Below are 22,500 nucleotides of genomic sequence, written 5' to 3' on the forward strand. Positions count from 1 at the left end.
GATTTGGCGAAGGAGTCAAGACTGAGACTTCATTCAGCCACACAAACGCAACTCCACATGCAAGCTAACATGGATGATGCTAATGAGGTAGAACTAGCTAGCAAAGTTCCTGTAGATAGCAGAGCCACTGAGTATGATATGGCTCAAATACTCGAGATGCTGAACAAGATATCGGAGGACACGGCAGAAATGAAAGAAATCCGACTTTCTGTGTGTTCCATGGACGCTAAACTGACCTCACTCGGCACACGCATTACTGAGGTGGAGGAACGAGTGAGTAGGCTGGAGGACGAACAAGCTAACAGGAGTGCCGTTCCTGCAGTCACTAAAGCGGACTTGCAACAACTGACAGACAGGCTAGCTGACGCTGAAGATAGAGCCAGACGCAATAATCTCAGATTCGTTGGGATACCAGAGGGAGCTGAAAAGAACGACATGACTGCGTTCCTGAACAAAATCATCTCAACATCCCTGGACATCAACCCTCCCCCAGGTGGAATCGAAATGGATCGCGCTCATAGGATTGGAACACGTTTGGATACTGGAGACAAGAGCAAAGTGCGAACCATCGTCGCCCGCTTTCTAATTTTAATTTAATTTGACATTTAGCAGACGCTTTTAATCCAAAGCGATTTACAATTACAAATTACAGGGACATTCCCCCTGGAGTAACTGAGGGCTAAGTGCCTTACTCAAGGGCACACTAGTAGTGGTGTGGTTTCAGGCGGGATTTGAACTCACAACCTTCTGATCACAAGTCCAACTCACTATCCACTAGACCACTACTACCCCTGTAGCGCTTTCTGCGCTACAAAGATTGCCAGAACATCCTTGATGAAGCACGGAAGAAGAGGCGCATAACGTGGGACAACAAACCGGTGATGATCTTCCCAGATTACTCGAAGGAGACCCAGCGGAAGAGAGAAGCATTAAACCTCTTCAAGAGAGCACTCCATGAGCGCAAGATCAAATTCAGCCTGCTCTACCCTGCACGTCTGAGGATCTCCACCGATGGAAATGGCCCACGGGTGTTTGACAACCCGGAGACAGCATTACAGTTTATTGAGCATCGCTGAGGATGGTAGGCCTACTGTAATGGTGCGTTTTCAAGAAACTTTAATTTGGGATATGGCTTAATAGTTCCTGGGAAACACATTGCTCTCCTCTATTTGCGAATAGACTTTTTCCTTATTTCAAGATCCCTATTGCCCTCCACACTGGCCTGCACTATTGATAGCATTCTGTTGACCGACCATGCTATGGTTAGATTAGATATGACTCCATATCGAGAGACTATGAGGTCACGAGTGAGGCGCTTTAACTTTAAAGCTTAGGGCACAGATCAATCTATACTTGGAGACCAATGTCCCTACGGCTCCCTCCGCCATAGTGGCATGGGAGGCCATCAATTATTCAGTACGCCTCTCATAAAAAAAGGCTTCCACTGCTAAATGCACATTATACACATTAAATACATTAAATATACATAAAAAATGTATATATCTGACGGCTTTGTAAAAAACGTACTCATCTTAAGTATGAATATAATACTATAATATCCAAGAAAACTGAGTTTATTCTCTTTAGAGCTTGGCAGACTATTTTTTAATCGGGGGATAAGGCGGGAAAATTCTTGGCTAGATACATTAAACAGAAAGAGACTAAATCTATTTTTGCAGCGGTGAGGGATGCAGAAGGGACATTGGCAACTGAACCTAGTAAGATAAATGACATCTTCAAAGACTTTTATATAAACCTCTATACGTCTGAAAGCACTGCCACGGATGACGAGATAGTATCCTTCCTTGATAATTTGAACCTCCCTAAACTGAGTGGTGCACAACAAGAGGAGTTAGATTCACCTATTAGTTCACAGGAGATTATTGAAGCAATCAAGGCCCTACCAGCAGGCAGTCGATTGTCGACTACTATCTAAAATACTTGCTAATATATTAGATAAAACACTTGGGTCACTTATCCATCCGGACCAAGTGGGCTTTATTAGACGTAGAAATTCTTCTGATAATGTGAGGCGCCTCATAAATATTATGTGGTTTATGCGAAATTCTAACAATCCAACAGCGGCTATCTCGCTTGTCGCTATAAAAGTGTTTGATAGGATAGAATGGAGATACATGTTTCAAATATTGAAGGCTTTTGGGTTTGGCCAAACATTTATGAGATGGATTGAGATCCTTTATGAAGACCCGGAGGCAGCGGTGAACACAAACGGTGTAATATCATTCTAATTTACACTTGGTAGAGGCACTCGGCAGGGCTCGGCACTGTCACCGGGTCTCTTCTGTCTAACCCTCGAACCCCTTGCAGTAATGATTCGTAACAACCCAAATATTCAAGGAATTAGAATAAATTAGTCCAGGCATAAGCTTATGTTATACGCGGATGACATATTATGGCTTGCCAGGTAGATCTGTCCCAGCACTTTTAGACAACATCGAATCCTTCTCCAAGCTATCAGGGTACAAGGTCAATTGGTCCGAGGCTCTTCCACTAACTTCGTATTGCCCTAAGACTTTATTCCAGGCAGGGTCTTTTCAGTGGCCTACAGAAGGTATAAAATACCTAGGTATCCTCTTTCCTCATCAAACCTGCAAAATAATAGAAACAATTTTCAACCCCCTTTTTAAGAAAATTGCTTTGTATGCAGAAAGGTGGTCAACACTATTTCTATCATTATGGGGGAAGATCAATGTCCTGAAGATGAACTGTATCCCAAGATTGAATTGCCATACCCCAGGTGTACTTCAAGAGGTTTGACCAAATTTGCTAAACGTTTCTATGGAATGGTAAACGTGCTAGGATAAAGTTGGAAAAGCTCCAAGTCACGATCAATAAGGGTTTGGGTTTACCTAAACTAATATTGTTTCACTATGCCTACTGCCTGAGACACATTGCTCAATGGACACTGCCACCTGAAAGGGCCCCTCCTTGGTTTTAGATTGAGCAAAAATTGCTTTCCCCTATTGCCCCTATAAATTCTATGTCCAGCAAATTATCATTTGAATTAGGATCCCATCCTATAATAGCCAACCTCTACAATGTATGGAAGAAAATATCTAATTCCTTTAAAGTAAATGTCTATGTTAACTCTGAATCTTGTATTTGGAATAACCCAAAATTGCAAAAAAAGTGTTCCTTTACATGGAAGGAATGGGTAAGAAAAGGAATTACATGGGAACATGTACATGGAACAACATTAACAGACTATGGGGGAGATGGTCTGAAATCATTTGAGGAGTTGGTTAATGAATATGGGTTGCCTAGACATGATTTTTGGAAATACTTGCAACTCTGCCATTTGCTGGACAGTGTTCTGGGTAAAGGAATCGCACCTCAACAGTCAACTCTTCTTTCTGAGATTACAAAGATGGGGCATGAGGCGGCTATCTATTATAAAATGGTTTTCCAACAGGCGGTTAAGGTATCCTATGCACTGATGTTAACTTGGTCAGTTGATCTGAAAATTGATTTCACAGAGAAAGAATGGGACAAAAGTGAGAACATTAAGAGAGTATCGCGAGACATTACATTTAGATTGATCCAGTTCAAGGTTCTTAACTGGACACCCTCCAGGATGTTCAGGCTGAAGCTCAAGGACAATGCTGATTGCTGGAAATGTTACAGGCCGGAAGGGACCCTGGTTCACTTACTTTGGGAATGTCCTATGATTCAAAATTACTGGCGAAAGATCCACGAAAGGGTGCAAAACATTACCCAGGACAACAAGTTTTTCCCGAGACTATGTTTTCAGTGATCCACAAATGACGTCTCTCTGTGGAGCTGCAGAATTTATTCAGACCAGTATAATGGTTGGAAAACAAATTATTATGAGACACTAGAGGAACGCAGGGGAGCCGTCTTTCCAGGAATGGCTTATGGAGTTGGCAAAGGTGGCATCATACTAACAAATGTCCTTCAGTTCTATGGACAGAACAGAACAATACACAACAAAATGGGGAGGCTACTTGGGATATATTGCTAGTCGGTAGTAAGACTGAAGTTGATTTTGGACGAGTGATGAATGTAAGAGGTGATCTATGGGTGCTTTTTTATTTATTTTATATTTATATTTTATATTTTATATTATACTTTTCTCTGTAATATTTCTGTTTGATGACAGCAAGACTTAACCCCAAAAAAAGAAATTATCACAGCAAAAGTCACTACAGGCAAACAACTCAGACAAACAACTCGCTAATATCTGATGGTGAAAAGCTTCTAGACGAAATATTCTTGTCATCTTTAAAAAAAAACATGTCTATTACTTGCTGTGGTAAATCAGAAATCAGAAATTGGCCAACTCTGACTTAAGTCTGTCAGTGAAGCGTTGTTTGTTTGTCCGAGTTTCCAAAAGGGGCGTGGCTTAGCGATAGGTCCATTGAATAACAATCCGGACATTACTTGTATCACTTTTGGTCATTAGTTTGAAGTTGAATTTTGTAAACACCTCCCCTAGAGTTGACCAAGGTGTATTACAGTCATTAATCCACCATATTGATCAATATACCATCCATTTTTTTATCATTCAAACTACACAGCCATACACGCCCATACAGCTGGTATTTCAGTATTGGTTAGATCTGTCTGGCTAGCAGGGGTTCCACATAGTCCATGTGTTACACTGTTTTGACACACACACACATACACACACACACACACACACACACACCCACACATTTACATTTACATTTTTGGCATTTGGCAGACGCCTTATTCCAAAGCGACTTACAATCAATACATTTGACTAAGCAAGTGAATCATCAATCCACCAGTCGTAGCTCAGGCCCAGGGCCATTGGCAGTCTCTGTGATAGAAGGAAAAATCTACTTCTACACACACACACACACACACACACACACACACACACACACACTGACACACACATTGACACATACACACACACACACACACATTGACACACATTGACATACACACACACATACACACACACACACACACACACACACACACAGCATTATTCTGATTGGGTGTGTTAGACGCAGCCACAGTGGCACCCTCCACGCCGGTACCAGGGTAGGACACGCCTGACAGACTCATGTGTGGTGTCCCGTAGATAACCATGACAACCACGCAACATTCTTGCACAAAAACCCCCTCGTCTGCAAGTGTCACATCAGTCAGGGTGGGGGGCTTTGACAGGGGGCTGCAGCTGGCACCAGACCCCACTCCCACGGAAAAGAGAGGTGCCCCAGAAATGTTAAGTGGGACACAGACACACACATGGGCACACACACACACACACACACTGACACACACACACACATGGGCACACACACACACATGGGCGACGGCGATGGCCATGCCATCTGGGGTGTATGCCACCACCCCCCCCCAATCCCAACCCCCGCACACGCACGCACACACACACACAGACACACACACAGACATACACACACATGCACACACACACACACACACACACACACACACAGACATACACACACACACACACACACACAGACATACACAGACATACACACTCACACAGACACAGACACGCACACACAGACATACATACACACACGCACACACACACACATACACACAGGAGTGTGAAGGAGAGGTGAAGGAGAGGTGGGTGGTTGCATCCCAGGTACCTGGTCTCTGGAGGGCTGGAGATGTGGGTGTTCCTCTGTGACCACCCTCTGTCCCACCCCCCCCCCCCACACACACCTCCACGTCTCCCTCATTCTCTCCCCCTATCCCTTGTTCTGTATGTTGTTCCCTTCTCTCCCCTAATTCCCACATTCCTCTCTCTCCCCCCCGGTCACCTCTCTCCCACATACCTCTCCCCGGTTCATGTGCTAGAACCAAAATAATGAACAAGACGTAGGGTGTATTACATGTGTTCTAACAGATAATAGGCTAGGCAAGGTAAGGCAAGGCAAGTTTATTTGTATAGCACATTTCATACAACAGGGGCATACAGCAAAGATAATAGACCATGAACCAAAAAGATATAGATAAAAGTGTTACATCTACGTGACATGTTACAGACACATGTAGTCTATATTTACAGTGAATTCACAGCACGGTCCACTGGATTATGGCCCACTCAGCATGTTTCTGTCTAAACTCATAACTGCGGCAGATATAAGAAGCACATAGATAAAACATTTCATAAGATAATAGTTCATGGATAAAAAGCCCTAGATAGACGTGTTAGTGTTTAATCATAACTGCTGCAAAACATTAAGGTTTTTAGCTCAGTTTTACATATTTGTACAGTTTGGGCCTGTTTGATTTCTTCAGGGAATTTGTTCCAGGAGCGGCAGCGTGACTGAAAGCTGCTCAATACTCATGACAGGATGTATTACATGTGTTATAACTGTGAGACAGGGTGTATTACATGTGTTATAACAGATGACGCCTGTGAGACAAGGTGTATTACATGTGTTATAACAGATGATGCCTGTGAGACAAGGTGTATTACATGTGTTATAACTGTGAGACAGGGTGTATTACACATGTTATAACAGATGATGCCTGTGAGACAGGGCAAGCATTGTGAGTGACCTTGTTTAGCGTACGTGTGCGAGGCCTTACACTCAGGAGGCTGGTTCTTTGTACTCGCCTCTCCTTTCTTGATTAAGAATGCTCACGGCACACCAGTGTAAACTCTTTACAGCCAGAACCATATGTTCACAGCAGTCATTGCCAAACACTGGATTGAAGGTACTAAAGGCAGATTATGCCAGGCTACCCCCACCCCCCCGCCCCATATCCCCCCCTCCACCCCCCCACCCCTCTCCCTCAACCCCCCCCCCATGTACATGTTAACCCTTTCTCTTCTTTTCTCTCCTCCTCTTCTCCTCTCCTCCCTTACTCCTCCTCTCTTCTCTCCTCCCCTCCACAGTCACAGAGAGGAAAGGCCACGCTCTCTCCGTCCTGACAGAGTCCACCTTGGAGGACTACGACGGGTAGGTCCGCCACACGGCCGGTCGGCCCATATCAGCCCGTCCCCCCCGTCCCAAAGCCTGCAGCTATCTGACTGACAAACACCCCCAACACACACCAGCAACCCTCCCAGTAGGGGGTCTGTGTAACACGGCACATAGCACAGCAGAGCAGACTCGATCTGTCTTATGAAATCAATACGAATGCCGGATTCCTTTATTTCAACTCAGGATACCACAGGGGTAGGTAACACACACTCAGACACGCACACACAGACATACATACACATTTGCGTCATGCCTAACCACCCCGCTAGCCGTGCCAATATCCACGATATACCACGGCTTCGAGTTCCTTAACGCTTTTATGCAACGGTTACCACATGTATCTACCAATATTTCACAAAAGAAAGACAAGACAAACTTTTAATTAATGTATTTTAATGGAACTATGCAAGTGTATTCATCCACTGAACAGTTGTTTATTGGTTGATAAGCAACGGTAATAATGTAACTTCGATAACGGTGATATAAACGTGGAGGAATATGAAAAGATGTGTCAACATTCCATTTCTGGAACGCAAACTGACTAATAGAGACAATGGACCGGATCTATCCATTGTATCATTTATTTTGTGATGGAGCTGTTATGTCGGTGTCAGCGACCGACGGACGGCGGTGGCGTGTAAGTCAAAGCCAGATGAAGGTGTGATCTCCCGAAACCTGCGTTCCCCTCTGTCCTGTCCCCCCCTCTGTCCTGTCCCCCCCTCTGTCCTTTTCCCCCCTCTGTCCCCTGCTGCTCTGGTGGCGTTTAGCCCTAATAAATAAAGCGATGTTTGGTGTGAGAATGGGGGGGGTGAAGGATTTGGAGAAATGAGTGATAATGCTTTTGATTAGAGTGGTGAGTGCCGTGGGGACTGGGATGTGTGTGTGTGTGTGTGTGTGTGTGGGGGGGGGGAGGGGGGGGGGGGGTGGGGTGGCCTCTGCAGTCTGCAGTAACGGAGTCCTCTGCTGCCGAGCTGTGCTGCATTACCGGAGCATCTCTCCTCTGTGGCCGCGGCAGGTGGCAGTTTAATTACCTGTTTTGGAAGCGGTGATGGAGTGTCTGGATGCAGGGCTGCTGGTGTGTGTGTGTGTGTGTGTGTATGTGTGTGTGTCTGTTAGTGTGTCTGTGTGTTTGTGTGTTGGTGTGTGTGTGTGTGAGTGTGGTGTGTGTGTGTGTGTGTGTGTGTGTGTGTGTGTGTGTGTGTGTTGTCGGTGTGAGTTCACGTCACACCGCTGCTCCCCCGTGTCCGCTTTACAGTCACAATTAGCTCCTCTTAAATACCGCCCGGCCTCCTGTTCACCACAGCCCACCAACAGCCGCTAAAGCCCCCCCCCCGTTCCTACGACTACGCCTCCTCGACCCCACCCTCTGGAGGGAGGGGCAGTTGGGGGGAGGCGTGGTTGGGGGGGGTGGGGGGGTGGGGGGGAGTAGGAGGAGGGAGGGGCAGTTGGGGGGAGGCGTGGTTGGGGGGGGGGCGGTCTGAGTCTGGTGGTCTTTGATTAAGAACTCTCCGAGTGAGCCAAGGGCTGTCAAGGTCAAGGGCAAACGCATTGTAGAGACATGAACGTCAAGGGTAGCGTATATCACCCAGCTTTAACGGCTCCGTGTTCACATCTCCACTCAGCCACAGTGCGTCTAGTTTCTCGTTCTTTTACCGTTCGAGGCCCACGCCATCCACTCCTTCATGTAACCTGTTCCGCTCTTTCACACACAGACGGTTTGACCTACCATCGAACGGGGACAATTTCAATTGTACCGCAAGCTAAAAAACCAAAAAGTTTACCATCCCCTGAGAAGGGAAATGGCTGTGAGCTCTGTGGAATGCCTCGAGGTGTCAAAACTGGGATGTCATCAGTTCAGATTCAATAAAAAGATGAATGATGGTTGGTTGATGGTTGGCTTCCTTATCAACAGCTCCTCATTTAACACTAGAACAGCTGCGCTACACCTACTATAAGAGTATCAAATGACCCCCTCTTTACAATGCTAACCTGCTATTTACACACAACGACCACTAGTTGGCTGCCTTGTAAATTAGCCTGCCTCCTACACAGAAAAACTATATAGCTTGAAACTAGCTTATCCTGATGTGATTTTGAAAATGTAAGGATACATTTTTCTGTGTAGGAGGCAGGCTAATTTACCAACTCGTTTACAACGAGTGTGTGTAAATAGCAACTTAGCATTGTAAAGAGGGCAGCTCTTTTAGTAGGTAAAAAAGGCACGGCTGTTAAGCAACAAAGCTTTCAGGGAAAAAAACTCACCCAAGAGATTAGGATGTTGCAGTACTTGTGAATGATACCCTCACAGAAAGAGACAGTACTGCGCTCTACTACTGAGTTCTACACAGACCCACAGCCTGTAGAGAACCTTCTAGACGCTCCTCTAGATCTGACAGGATACGATAGGTACAGTATAATCACCCTAGTCAACATTTCCCTCATTTGCCTGGAGTTTTCCCTTTATTGTTTACACCTATCCTATTGCTCTCAGATCTGCACCGGTGCTCTACTGTAGCCATCAGGTGGTATGGCGAGTCGGACCTAAGGCTGATTTGGGATCAGTGATAACAGCCCCCTCCGCCTACAGTGTTTGATTGATCTGTGTAAGGAATGGTAGTATCCAACCCCCTATACTGGCACTGCGGACAGGAGCTCCCAACACATTGTCTGCCACCCTGGAGAGAGAGAGAGAGAGAGAGAGAGAGAGAGAGAGAGAGAGAGAGAGAGAGAGAGAGAGAGAGAGAGAGAGAGAGAGAGAGAGAGAGAGAGAGAGAGAGAGAGAGAGAGAGAGAGAGAGAGAGAGAGAGAGAGAGAGAGAGAGAGAGAGAGAGAGAGAGAGAGAGAGAGAGAGAGAGAGAGAGAGAGAGAGAGATGAGAGAGAGAGAGAGAGAGAGAGAGAGAGAGAGAGAGAGAGAGAGAGAGAGAGAGAGAGAGAGAGAGAGAGAGAGAGAGAGAGAGACACACACAGACACACACAGACACAGACACAGACACAGACACAGACACAGACACAGACACAGACACAATCACAATGAGACAGGGGGGATGAGAGAGAGAAAGAGAGAGAGAGAGAGAGAAAATAGGGGAGAGATCCTCCACGATGGTGAAGCCACGTCTGTTTGATAAGGGTTGTTTCCTAACAACCGTGGCTGGCTTTATCAGTCGGTACGAGGGACAGATGGAGCAGGTGAGGCGCGTGGCTCTGGAAACACCGAGCACATGATCTGACTGTCACACGCTGTTTACTGAGTAGGGCCCACATAACACACACCATCCCACATAACACACACCATCCCACATAACACACACCATCTCACATAACACACACCATCTCACATAACACACACCATCTCACATAACACACACCATCTCACATAACACACACCATCTCACATAACACACACCATCTCACATAACACACACCATCCCACATAACACACCATCTCACATAACACACACCATCCCACATAACACACACCATCTCACATAACACACACCATCTCACATAACACACACCATCCCACATAACACACACCATCCCACATAACACACACCATCTCACATAACACACACCATCTCACATAACACACACCATCCCACATAACACACACCATCTCACATAACACACACCATCTCACATAACACACACCATCCCACATAACACACCATCTCACATAACACACCATCTCACATAACACACACCATCTCACATAACACACACCATCACACATAACACACCATCTCACATAACACACACCATCCCACATACACACCATCTCACATAACACACCATCCCACATAACACACCATCTCACATAACACACCATCCCACATAACACACACCATCTCACATAACACACACCATCTCACATAACACACCATCCCACATACACACCATCTCACATAACACACACCATCTCACATAACACACCATCCCACATAACACACACCATCTCACATAACACACCATCTCACATAACACACCATCTCACATAACACACCATCCCACATAACACACACCATCTCACATATACACCATCTCACATAACACACACCATCTCACATAACACACCATCCCACATACACACCATCTCACATAACACACACCATCTCACATACACACACCATCCCACATACACACCATCTCACATAACACACACCATCTCACATAACACACAGCATCCTACATAACACACCATCTCACATACACACACCATCCCACATACACACCATCACACATAACACACCATCCCACATACACACCATCACACATAACACACCATCCCACATACACACCATCCCACATAACACACAGCATCCTACATAACACACCATCCCACATAACACACACATCTACCACTCTCTATCAGCCAACTTGACTGAAAAAATTACAGATTGTAATTCTAGTATTGGATGTATGACCCAGAAGAAAAAAGGTTTTGATATTCATATTTATTTTTTTGATAATTTAAGGGGTTTTGGGGTTGAAAGCAACATTTTTAAACATTTTTATTTTTTGTCATATGTCCCTTGTAGTGGACATCGGGTCTTGGTTTGATCACAGAATGTAATGATGTGATGTAATGATTGCATTCATTTTCATGTGGATTTCTGTTAATTTTAATATATTTTTTTTTATAATTTCATGAACATTATTGCGCATTATAAGCCATTTAGAAAAAAAAGTCCATGTGCTCTGTTAGCCACACCCCCATAAGTGTGGCATCACTAGAAAGCCCAGGATGTCCTCTGTACAGGACAGTAGGACTCACATAGATGCATAAGTGGTGCTTGACTTAGAGATCTCAGACTCATGTCCCCACAGAGGACAACAATGAATTGCCAGGTCTTAGGAGGATAGTAACATCGACAATGAGGTTGGCTCATAGAGGGTCTGTGATAATGAGGTTGGGTCATAGAGGGTCTGTGATAATGAGGTTGGGTCATAGAGTGTCTATGATAATGAGGTTGGGTCATAGAGGGTCTGTGATAATGATGTGGGTCATAGAGGGTCTGTGATAATGATGTTGGGTCATAGAGGGTCTGTGATAATGAGGTTGGGTCATAGAGGGTCTGTGATAATGATGTGGGTCATAGAGGGTCTGTGATAATGATGTTGGGTCATAGAGGGTCTGTGATAATGAGGTTGGGTCATAGAGGGCCTATGATAATGATGTGGGTCATAGAGGGCCTATGATAATGAGGTTGGGTCACAGAGGGTCTATGATAATGATGTTGGGTCATAGAGGGTCTGTGATAATGATGTGGGTCATAGAGAGTCTATGGTAATGAGGTTGGGTCACAGAGGGTCTATGATAATGAGGTTGGGTCACAGAGGGTCTATGGTAATGAGGTTGGGTCACAGAGGGTCTATGATAATGATGTTGGGTCACAGAGAGTCTATGGTAATGAGGTTGGGTCACAGAGGGTCTATGGTAATGAGGTTGGGTCACAGAGGGTCTATGGTAATGAGGTTGGGTCACAGAGGGTCTATGATAATGATGTGGGTCATAGAGGGTCTATGATAATGAGGTTGGGTCATAGAGGGCCTATGATAATGATGTGGGTCATAGAGGGTCTATGGTAATGAGGTTGGGTCATAGAGGGTCTATGATAATGAGGTTGGGTCATAGAGGGTCTATGATAATGAGGTTGGGTCATAGAGGGTCTATGATAATGATGTGGGTCATAGAGGGTCTATGATAATGAGGTTGGGTCATAGAGGGTCTATGATAATGATGTGGGTCATAGAGGGTCTATGATAATGATGTGGGTCATAGAGGGTCTATGATAATGATGTGGGCCATAGAGAGGTCTTATTGCATTGGATAAAAAAGGGAGCATTTTTAAAGAACATATGTCTCTTTACAAAACTCCCAGAAATGCTTCTATCAAAATGCAATTTCCAGTCTCAGTCTGCCTGGCTGAAGGCCAGGATGAAGCATTCCTAATCTACTTAACCCCAAAATACCCTCTTTCAGTTGTTTACACAGTCTTCTTTAGACAGGGAAAGCTGTGTTAATACAACTGTCACCTAGAAACGAATTAGTTAAACTAAACTAACAGAGAAGACTCTTCTCTTGGTGAAATAAGATGTCATAGATGAAAAAATAATTATCTATATATATAGAGAGAGTTTTTTATTTATTTAAATAAAGTGAAATAAAGAAATAAGGTGTAAATAGATGTGAGAGTGAAGCCCTCGTGTATTGACAACATTATAATGCCTAATTAACCTCTAAAGAGGATAATTTCTCTCTTAGCTTCTCTTAGAAGTCTGAAAAGGTAAAGTGATAATCACTTTGTTCTTTAACAAATTACCTCCGTCTCGGATTCTAATGAAACTATTCTATTTCTATCCCTATCTCCAGATAGTCGTACGTGACAGATCTGTGTGACATCCAAGTAGCACGTCAATAAAACTATTTAAAAGGTGCCACCGCTGCTATGAATGTAATAATTACATCGGGTGTGACAGCATCTCAAATTAAAAATAATTGTATTTATAGGCTACAGTTGTTGTTTTTTTGACTGTCTTTCTGCTTGGGGGTGATGGGTGGGGGAGAAGGTGTTTGCACTAGCCTGTTTGTTCATGTGCTGCAACTTGATCTCTCCATCCAACTCTCTCCAACATTTGACATTTGAAGGTGAAAACAGCAAAAATAAGATGTCAGAGTTTTGAATGGGTATACACACATGTATGGTACAGAGACAAACAAAACAACATAATATCCCAGTGACAGAGCAACAAATAAGGCTCGTTTTTTGGCAAAATCGCAGACACAATTTTAACTGATGATTAGCCGTGGAAATGTGATGTGATGAAATGTGCCTATAATTCATGAGACCAGCTAGCCGTAGCCTACTGTGTTGGGTGTGTGTGGGAGTGGGGGTGACAGAATATCAGGTACAGACGAGAGTGATGAACTATTTAAATAAAGCTACAACACCAGGAAGGGCTGCTTTAGGTCTTCAGTTCTTGAGGTCTCACTTCACTTTAAACTGTGAGCATGAATTAGGTTAGCGCTCGATGACAGTGGCTAGCTAAATCAAACCAGCGTCTAGATGGAGGTCTACAGTTTGTACTGTGGGTGGACAGGAGCTGGATTTATCTTTGCTACCTCAGGTAAATCTTGTTCTCAGAAAGGCAAACTTGTAAGCTAACTAATCTATCAGCGAATCTTAGAATTCCACGATTGTCCTGAAATTCAAGGGTAATAGTTATCAAACATTTGCTGGGTTAACCTTCACCCAACACTGGAACTGCCCGTTGTCAAAGCCCAAGGCGGGAGAGCAGTAATGTCATGATGTGAAGTGGAGAGAGGACCACACCATTGAGTGGATTCCCCCTTAACAGACTGTAATTAACCATTCATTATAACCAAACTAATCTTTTTTGTGTTTTGTTCAAAAGCATTTCTGAAATGACAGTAATCAGCTTTTCTCTGCAGTGTTCATTATTAGTAATGGGCTTAAAGCAGATTAGGGAGCTTAGCTGTTTTTAATGATTTATTTTGCACGGGAGATCTGACAGATTTACATTGACATGCATACAGATTTGAGGAAAAAATACATTTACCAATTAGAATGCCATGTCTAAACTGTGACATAATCCACTATTCAATACATTTAATGGGAATGATCATTACAATTAATTGAAATGGATTCAATTAATATAGATATTCTAACCAGCATGGTAGTTGAGGCATGGATGTGTGTGTGTGTGTCTGCTTGTGTGTGGCCATGACCCTGCATTTTGTATACGCTCTCTGTTTGGTCAGGTGATTAATATGACTGATTTATCATGGCATGTTTACCTAGTGAGTGACTCCATAGTTTGAGGCCCTAGCATGTAGTCATGCATATGCCCTGAGCTGTACACTATTGTGTTGTGTGTGTGTGTGTGTGTGTTCGTGCGTGAGTCTGTGTGTGTGTGTGTCCATGTGTGTCTGTGTGTGCCTGTATGTCAGTGTATGTCCGTGTGCATGTGCGGGTGTCCCTGTGCATGTGTGTGTGCGTGTGTATGTGTCCCTGTGCGTGCGTGTGTGTGTGTGTGTGTGTGTGTGTGTGTCGGGTTCTCGACCCCCGTATCACACGGCTTCCTACTCCGTTCCCCAGGGTGGTGTGTGTCGGCGGGGACGGCTCGGTGGCCGAGGTGGCCCACGGGTTGCTGCTCCGGGCGCAGATGGAGGCGGGCAGGGACACAGACTCCATCTTCACGCCTGTCCGAGCAGCGCTTCCTCTCGGCGTAATCCCAGCAGGTGAGGTGGCTGGGGTGGGGGGGGGTGCGGGGGTGGCGGCACGCTCACTCCTGCTTCCAGCTGTTCCTCATCCTCACCAATATTTAGAACACCTTTTCTCCGCTTGATACCATGAACCCTGTAGGCTGTAGTGTGTGTAGTGTGTGTGTGTGTGTGTGTGTGTATGTGTGTGTGTGTGTGTGTGTATGTGTGTGTGTGTGTGTGTGTGTGTGTGTGAGTGTGTGTGTGTGTGTGTGTGTGTGTGTGTGTGTGTGTGTACGTGTACGTGTGTGTGGGTGTATGAGTGTTTGTCTATGATCGGCACACCAAAGCACTCACATTATTTACAGGAAATAGGGACACACTTTATTTGTTTACCCTACATGAATTACTGGGTATTTTACTTGGTACATTAAAGGGCATTCATGAGTAATTATTACACATTAATCATCTCGGAATAACTTGTTTGTTTCATTGTAAACTACCAGAGAGTATTGTTGCAGAGACTAATCTAATGGAGTCAGATGCCAGATCATCTGATGCCGAGGATCCATGTGATTTTGCTCAATGTCACATCTGAAGCTCCTCTATTGAACACAAACAAGTGAATAATGAACACCACACAAGTGTATCATTATCAATTTGATTTAATTGCAGGCAGCTTATCGAATAGCTTGATCGCACATGGAGCTAATTGCTTTCCATTTGGAATGGAACCACAATTATCCAGCATTTTATTCCACTTAGAAATGGTGGATGGAACGGTAAGTGTCCATGAGAGACAGAGCCGTGTTAGGTTTCAGCTTTATCCACCATCACTGTAGAAAGTAACACACATGCATTGGGATCGAGTTTAAAGTTCAAAAGCTTTATTGTTCTTTTTTAGTGTATTTTTTTTTACTTTTGTATGCTGCCCAGGCAACCTGTCACTATGACTGACCCTCCTCCAACACAGCTAATCAGAGAGAGAAGGGGTGTCAGAACCCGGGCTTGGGCCAGTCTCCTGCGTGGGTGTGGGCCAACAGTTTGACCTTCCCTTGTCGTCCTAGGCTCTGGGATGTGGATGGCTGTTGTTAGGGAGCCGTGGAACCTCTCCAACTCTGCACTCGCTGCAAATTGGCCTCTCCGAGGTCACGGCGGCCCTTCATTAGCGCCTGCTCCCGTGGGAGGATCTGTAAACAGTAAACAGGGAGAGATAGGCACCCCCCCCCCCGTCACCCCCGTCACCCCCCCCTCCCCGACCAAGGGGGCCGTAGCTGGAGCCATCCAGAGGAACGGAGGATATATCAGTTTCCTTTGTTTGCAGAACAATAATTCAGCACATTTTCATCAATAAAAACGACATCATGATCTCAGAAGTACTTTCAATAGAATGCAGATATCCGCATGCATCTACTCAAAACCAGTCCCGTTCATATCTAAATGTGGTTCATGTGACGGTTCTTTTATGTGGTGAATTTGTTTGTTTACAGAGAATTATGCTAATGTGAAAGACTGTTGAGGTAATTGCTACCGCAGTCATAAATAACCTTCTTCCACTGTGTGAACAATTAAAAACCTCCAATCAGACCAGAATCTGACTGAAGCAACAGCGTAGAAGTACTATTACACAGTAAATTAGATCTAAAATGTATTTAGAGAACTTCAAAGGTCCTACAGAATGCTAATCTGTGCAAGATAATGAAGGCAGTTGCTACACGCTAGCTAGCGTTAGTAGCATACATACACACAGTTTGAATGTTTAGAACACTAGGGCTCTAATTAATGGGACTGTTTTAAAGGGTTTCAGGGGGACTGTTAATTTCTTCGATATTCCAGGCAAGGAACCAAAATGTTGGTGCAGTTTCCCCGAGCCTCAGCCTCTCAGACATGCTTGACTAGCGAGTCATTGCATCACATTCATCTGGCTGGATGGGGGAGACATTAACAGCCTTATGAATATTCATGCTGTCTGCTTAATTAAGTTAATTGTTCTGCAGAAGTGCTCACACTTCCAAGGACATTTCCCCCCCCTTCCACCCACCCCCCCCCCCCCCCCCCCTTTCACACAAATATCTGCATGTTAGTCGCCTTCATCCGTCATGCTGTTCAGGAATGGATGATGTTTATGTAAGAGAATGGATGATGTGTAGCCTAACGTATGGTAATGCTAACAGAATGGATAGCGCTGTATGCATGTACGGAGACACTAACAGAATGGATGATGCTGAATGGAGACGCTAACAAAATGGATGGTGTGCATGTATGGAGAGGCTAACAGAATGCATGATTATTAACATACTCACTTATAGAAAAGTTCTACTGTACCTAGAAACAAAAAGGTTTTTTAGGTTGTCCTTGGGGAGATTAGTATAGAGATAGTATTGTAAAACCTTTTCCACAGAGCGTCCGACAGAAATCGAAACACAGGGACCCTTAACCCTGTTCTCTAACAGTCTAACAGTATGTATGAAGAACATGCTGTAATAGATGACAGTGAGGCTCAAAGAACGGATGAGGGTATGGTGGTGACGCATCTTGAGAAGAGGTGCCTTTTGGGAGGGGAACATGGATGAGGTGAACCATGCAGTCACCACAAACAATGGCAACGGCTAGGAACAAAAAGACGATACCACTGATGAGAGAACACCACAGCCTCGTCTACTCTGCTGCCTTTGTAGGTGGTAGTGTTGAGGATATAACGTGGTGGTATTAGCAAGAATAGGGGTGGAAGGCATTCCGTAGGTATAGAACAGATCAATCTCACTAATCTCATCTCACACACTTCTAATTATAGCTTCCTAATATGCATAACAAGCGATTACAGTGTTTACCCTTTCTCTGTGCATGTATAATATCTCAGTCAACGCAATGTATTATGTGAGGTGCCCGTATGCCAGTTAAACATTTTTTTTTCTTAATTCAGTTCTAACAATTAATCCAAAAGAATGATGAATGAAATCATTACCTGGAATTCCATTCATCCACCTGTGTGGAAGTGTAAACAAGATGCAAATCACACTTTAATGGAGTTGAACATTGTTGATTTGATTAATTTTCAGGCACTTCAATGAATCGCTTAACACTGTTCTTGGTTCTGAAAACCTCTCATATACAGATGTCCTAAACATGGGTTCTGTACTGGTAGTCCAGCAGTAGTCATACAAGTAGGTAAGTGAGAGCTCAGCGAGATAGCTAACTGGGGGGCTGGGGGGGTAGAGAGAGATTGGAGCTGGGTGGGGAGCTGGTGAGAGTATGGAGAATAGTAGCAGTTACGTGGAAGATCTGTGGCTCTGTTAGTACTAACATACTACAAAGAATATATAGCAATGTGCCGGTCAAGTATTCTAAATGGTATGCTAGTGTGGATATAGGAACATAGCCTGCCTATCTGTCTGTCTGTCTGTCTGTCTGTCCGGTCGGTCGGTCGGTCGGTCGGTCGGTCGGTCGGTCTGTCTGTCTGTCTGTCTGTCTGTCTGTCAGACCACCACCCCCACGTCCTTTCCAGATCAGACTGTCAGAGTAGGAACAAGTTCAGTCCCTCAGCCAGGCCAGGCCCTGGGCCCCTACACATCCAAACATGTCTGCCTGTCTTCATATCGTGTAATCCTAGGCAAACAAAATGGCCAGATAAGAGCATGAAAGGAAATGCCAACTCACCCAGACAAGGACAGCACGCTCCAGTCCCTCTTTGTCTCTGTCGGTAATCAGTCCAAACATACAAACACCTGTTCTCCCCAACCCTTCGCTGCCGGGAAGGTAAACCTACCTAATTGGCACAAGACAATATTACGTTTAATTAATGCCCTCTAACAAAGCGCTCGTCTTCCTAATTATTAACTCAACCTCGTGTGCTGTAGGTCGTAGACTGTTTGCATATAGGCTACCATCCTCTATATGTTGTTTGTACTGCTGCGAATTGGGGATAGTTCCCCCAAATTAGAAAATCACAAATTTGATTCCTTACCTTGAAAGGAGTGTATGAACAAGGACAGACTTCCATCCATATTTATCTGGCCAATGTCACAAACCGCTAACTGATATGTGATTGTGTCATTTGGGTGAACTATCACTTGAATGATAACGTAATAAATGATCTATACATGTAAATGTTTAGAAATGCTTGTCAAATTCTTTATATGCTTAAATACTAATTGTATTGATTATATACTACAAAATAGTACTACGAAAATAGTTTATTACGGGTTATAAATAAAAGTTATTAAAAAGTGTTTACCTTGTCTACATTCTACATACTACAGACTGTGTTCACCACCTCAAATTAATTAATTTTTATGCCCAGCCAAATCCATGTTTAGAGGTAGCTAGCTAACATTACATTGATCATACTCGATCATTAGACCCCCTACTTTCTTTTATTTTTTATTTTTTTTATTTTACTACTTTACTACCTACAGTTTGTAAAGCGTCTTTGAGTGTCTAGAAAAGCGCTATATAAGTCTAATGTATTATTATTATTATTATTATTATTATTATTATTATTATTACATTCAGACGGTAAGAATCTACATTCAGACGGTAAGAATCTGTTTCTCAATTCCAGGTTTGATAAGGCAGTCATTTATCAGAAGAATTCAATAAATAAAGACAAAGAAAATAATATTTGTGCATTATGTGCATTGTGGAGAAACCCTGCTCAGATACATAGATAACATAGTTATGAATTTCACAGGATTCATATGTACATAATTTGTCTGACGTTATATTGAGGTTTTTCCGCTTCTCTCTAGGCTCCACTGACGTTGTGGCGTGCTCTGTTCATGGAATACGACACCCTGTCACTGCTGCTATGCACATCATCATGGGTACGTTCAACATCATGTCCATTTGTACATTTAGACACTTACTTTATTCATTTCTTCATTTGGACCTTTATTCATCACGATAAGTCAGTTATATGAACCGATTTTTCTTCCCAACCATTGGTATTGCTTTATGGCCCACCATCATGGAGGAACAAGGGATTAATTCACTGATATAAACTGAATTAATATGTAAATGAGATGCATATTTACTTTGTAATTCCTCTGTGCTGCTCACAGCTCTGTGTGTGTGAGCCCGGCGCTATTGGTTTCAGTGTTTTTTAAGTGGCTCTTTTTTGCCACAATGGAAGACCTCAGAACCCGCCGTTAGTGCAATATGGTGCTTAATTAGTGCCACGGTTTGGCTATCTGTTGTCCCCTGACTGCTGGCTCCGGGAGGACATATCCCAGAGCTGGTGGTGTTAGTTAACATCTCCCAGGGAACAGGGAACGCTCCCTGGAGAGGAACAGGAGGAAGGGCTGTGGCTCATTCGTCACACGTTGGTTTGGTTTTCCCTTGAAGTGGCTCTTTCTTTCTTCTTCTTCTTCTTCCTCTTCCTCTTCTTCTTCTTCTTCTTCTTCTTCTTCTTCTCACACTCACCTCCTGTACTACCCAGCTATGGTTCTTGAATCCTCAGAATCAGAACTGCCTATGGCCATGCTGCAGAGTGAAAATGCTTTTATCTTGTTGGAGATTGACGAGTGAGTAGATTGGCTATATTGATCGGATATTCTGGTGGAGCGTGTGGTATACTTCCTGTTTTGTAGCATTGGTCTGATAGAGACGACCTCAGAGACTGGGCTTGTCTGAGGTGTGATTTCGTTTTTTTAGCTTAGTTGTAATTTTTCCTCCTAGGATTGTCTGCTGTCTGACTGAGTGTTGTAGTCTTTGGGGTGTTCTGCTGTAGTGTCTGGGCTGATGTGTTGACGGTGCTCTCCTGGGCTTAGCATGACAGACAAGCCCATTTAGCTCATGCCAGGGGATTACACAGAGTAGGAAGGCTTGTGTCACACAAAAACACATGCGAACCCTAATATCATTTAGAGAGGTCTTCTACTTAATGTACTACATTAGTACATCTACACTCAAGATAGAAAAGAACAATAATCCAAAATACTAGATTATTTATTTGGGCATATCAGTGATTTTTTACATAACCAAATCAGTTGTTTATATGAAACAACCGTATCTCACATTATACAGAAAGTCAGGGGAAGAGGATTGAGATAGAGAAGGTACCGGTAATCTGTTTTAACCCATCACAAATTTCCACTATTAAACTAATGTTGGCCTCAACTCACAAGACAACCATACACTTGATGAAATCCTCTGTGGGCCATATGGTGAGAATAATAAACAATGGCTTGGTGTTAGTTCTAGCTAAATGTGGACCAGCTCAGTTCAGTTCAATTCAGTTCTGTGCTGTCTGCAAACAAAACAAACAAATAAAAAAAGAAGTGGATGTTTCGACCCAACTCTACCCACTTGAAACCCTCTAAAAATCCATTTAAAAAAAAAATCTTGCCTGGGTGGAATTAAGCACTCAACAAACAAATGGTTTTGTTGTCCTATTCTAATGTCTGGCCCTTTAGCTTAGAGGCAAACATAGCTCAACAACAACGCACACAACACCTGACACGAGAGAGGGGCGTGCTCGCTTATTCACCAGGGCCAGAGAAGGCCTCTCGTTCCTCTCTAATTAAGCAATATTTACGCATGTGAATAAGGCCAACTGGCGGTACTGTTTAGGGCTTCATGAATATGCATGAGGCGTTGGGCGCCCATATATGGGCAAGACAGAAAGAGGTCAGGAATGTGCGAGGGGGGCGATGGGGATCGGACCGGTGTGTGTTAACTACTGTTGTCCAACAGGGGCCGACAACAGCGACACGTACATTTGATCAGAACCATCTTGTCGACACGGCACTCGACGGCAACCACCACCTAAAATCATTTCGGTGATGGAAAAAAAAGAAAAGAAATGCCGGCGCTCTATATCTATACCAGTTATTATTCTCTATATCTATACCAGTTATTATTCTCTATATCTATACCAGTTATTATCCTCTATATCTATACCAGTTATTATTCCATCTGTCACAGACGACACATCAGCAGGCAGCCTGTCAATCAAGCTGTGACAATGTGACATGTAATAATGTGACATGTAATATGTAACGTGACATATAATATGTGACATATAGAAATGTTATTGATCGATGACGGCAATTCGTACTGTACTCATTTGTACACAAACATACACACACACACACACACAAATCAAATCAAATCAAGTTTTATTTGTATAGCACATTTCTCACAAGATGTGATTCAATGCGTTTAACACACACACACACACACACACACCCCTATCCCCCTGCCTCATCCCTTTGTCTCCCCTCCCTGTTCTTGTGTTGTCCCTGTTCTCTCTCCCTCTCCCTCCCTCTCTCCCTCCCTCTCTCTCTCTCTCT

At 43.8% G+C, this 22,500-nt stretch overlaps 1 protein-coding gene across 1 annotated transcript in view; it reads left to right on the top strand.

The window, feature by feature from the left end:
• Positions 1 to 22,500, top strand: part of cerkl (CERK like autophagy regulator) — a 60,004-nt gene that overhangs the window by 29,601 nt on the left and 7,903 nt on the right. The window contains exons 3-5 of the mRNA XM_080536771.1: positions 6,899 to 6,962; positions 15,105 to 15,247; positions 19,957 to 20,031. Coding sequence (XP_080392897.1) covers positions 6,899 to 6,962; positions 15,105 to 15,247; positions 19,957 to 20,031 — 282 coding nt within the window. The remainder of the gene's footprint in view (positions 1 to 6,898; positions 6,963 to 15,104; positions 15,248 to 19,956; positions 20,032 to 22,500) is intronic.

This window comes from Nansenia antarctica (genome assembly GCF_963989245.1).
Source record: "Nansenia antarctica genome assembly, chromosome: 7".
In the NCBI taxonomy this organism is placed as follows: Eukaryota; Metazoa; Chordata; class Actinopteri; order Argentiniformes; family Microstomatidae; genus Nansenia; species Nansenia antarctica.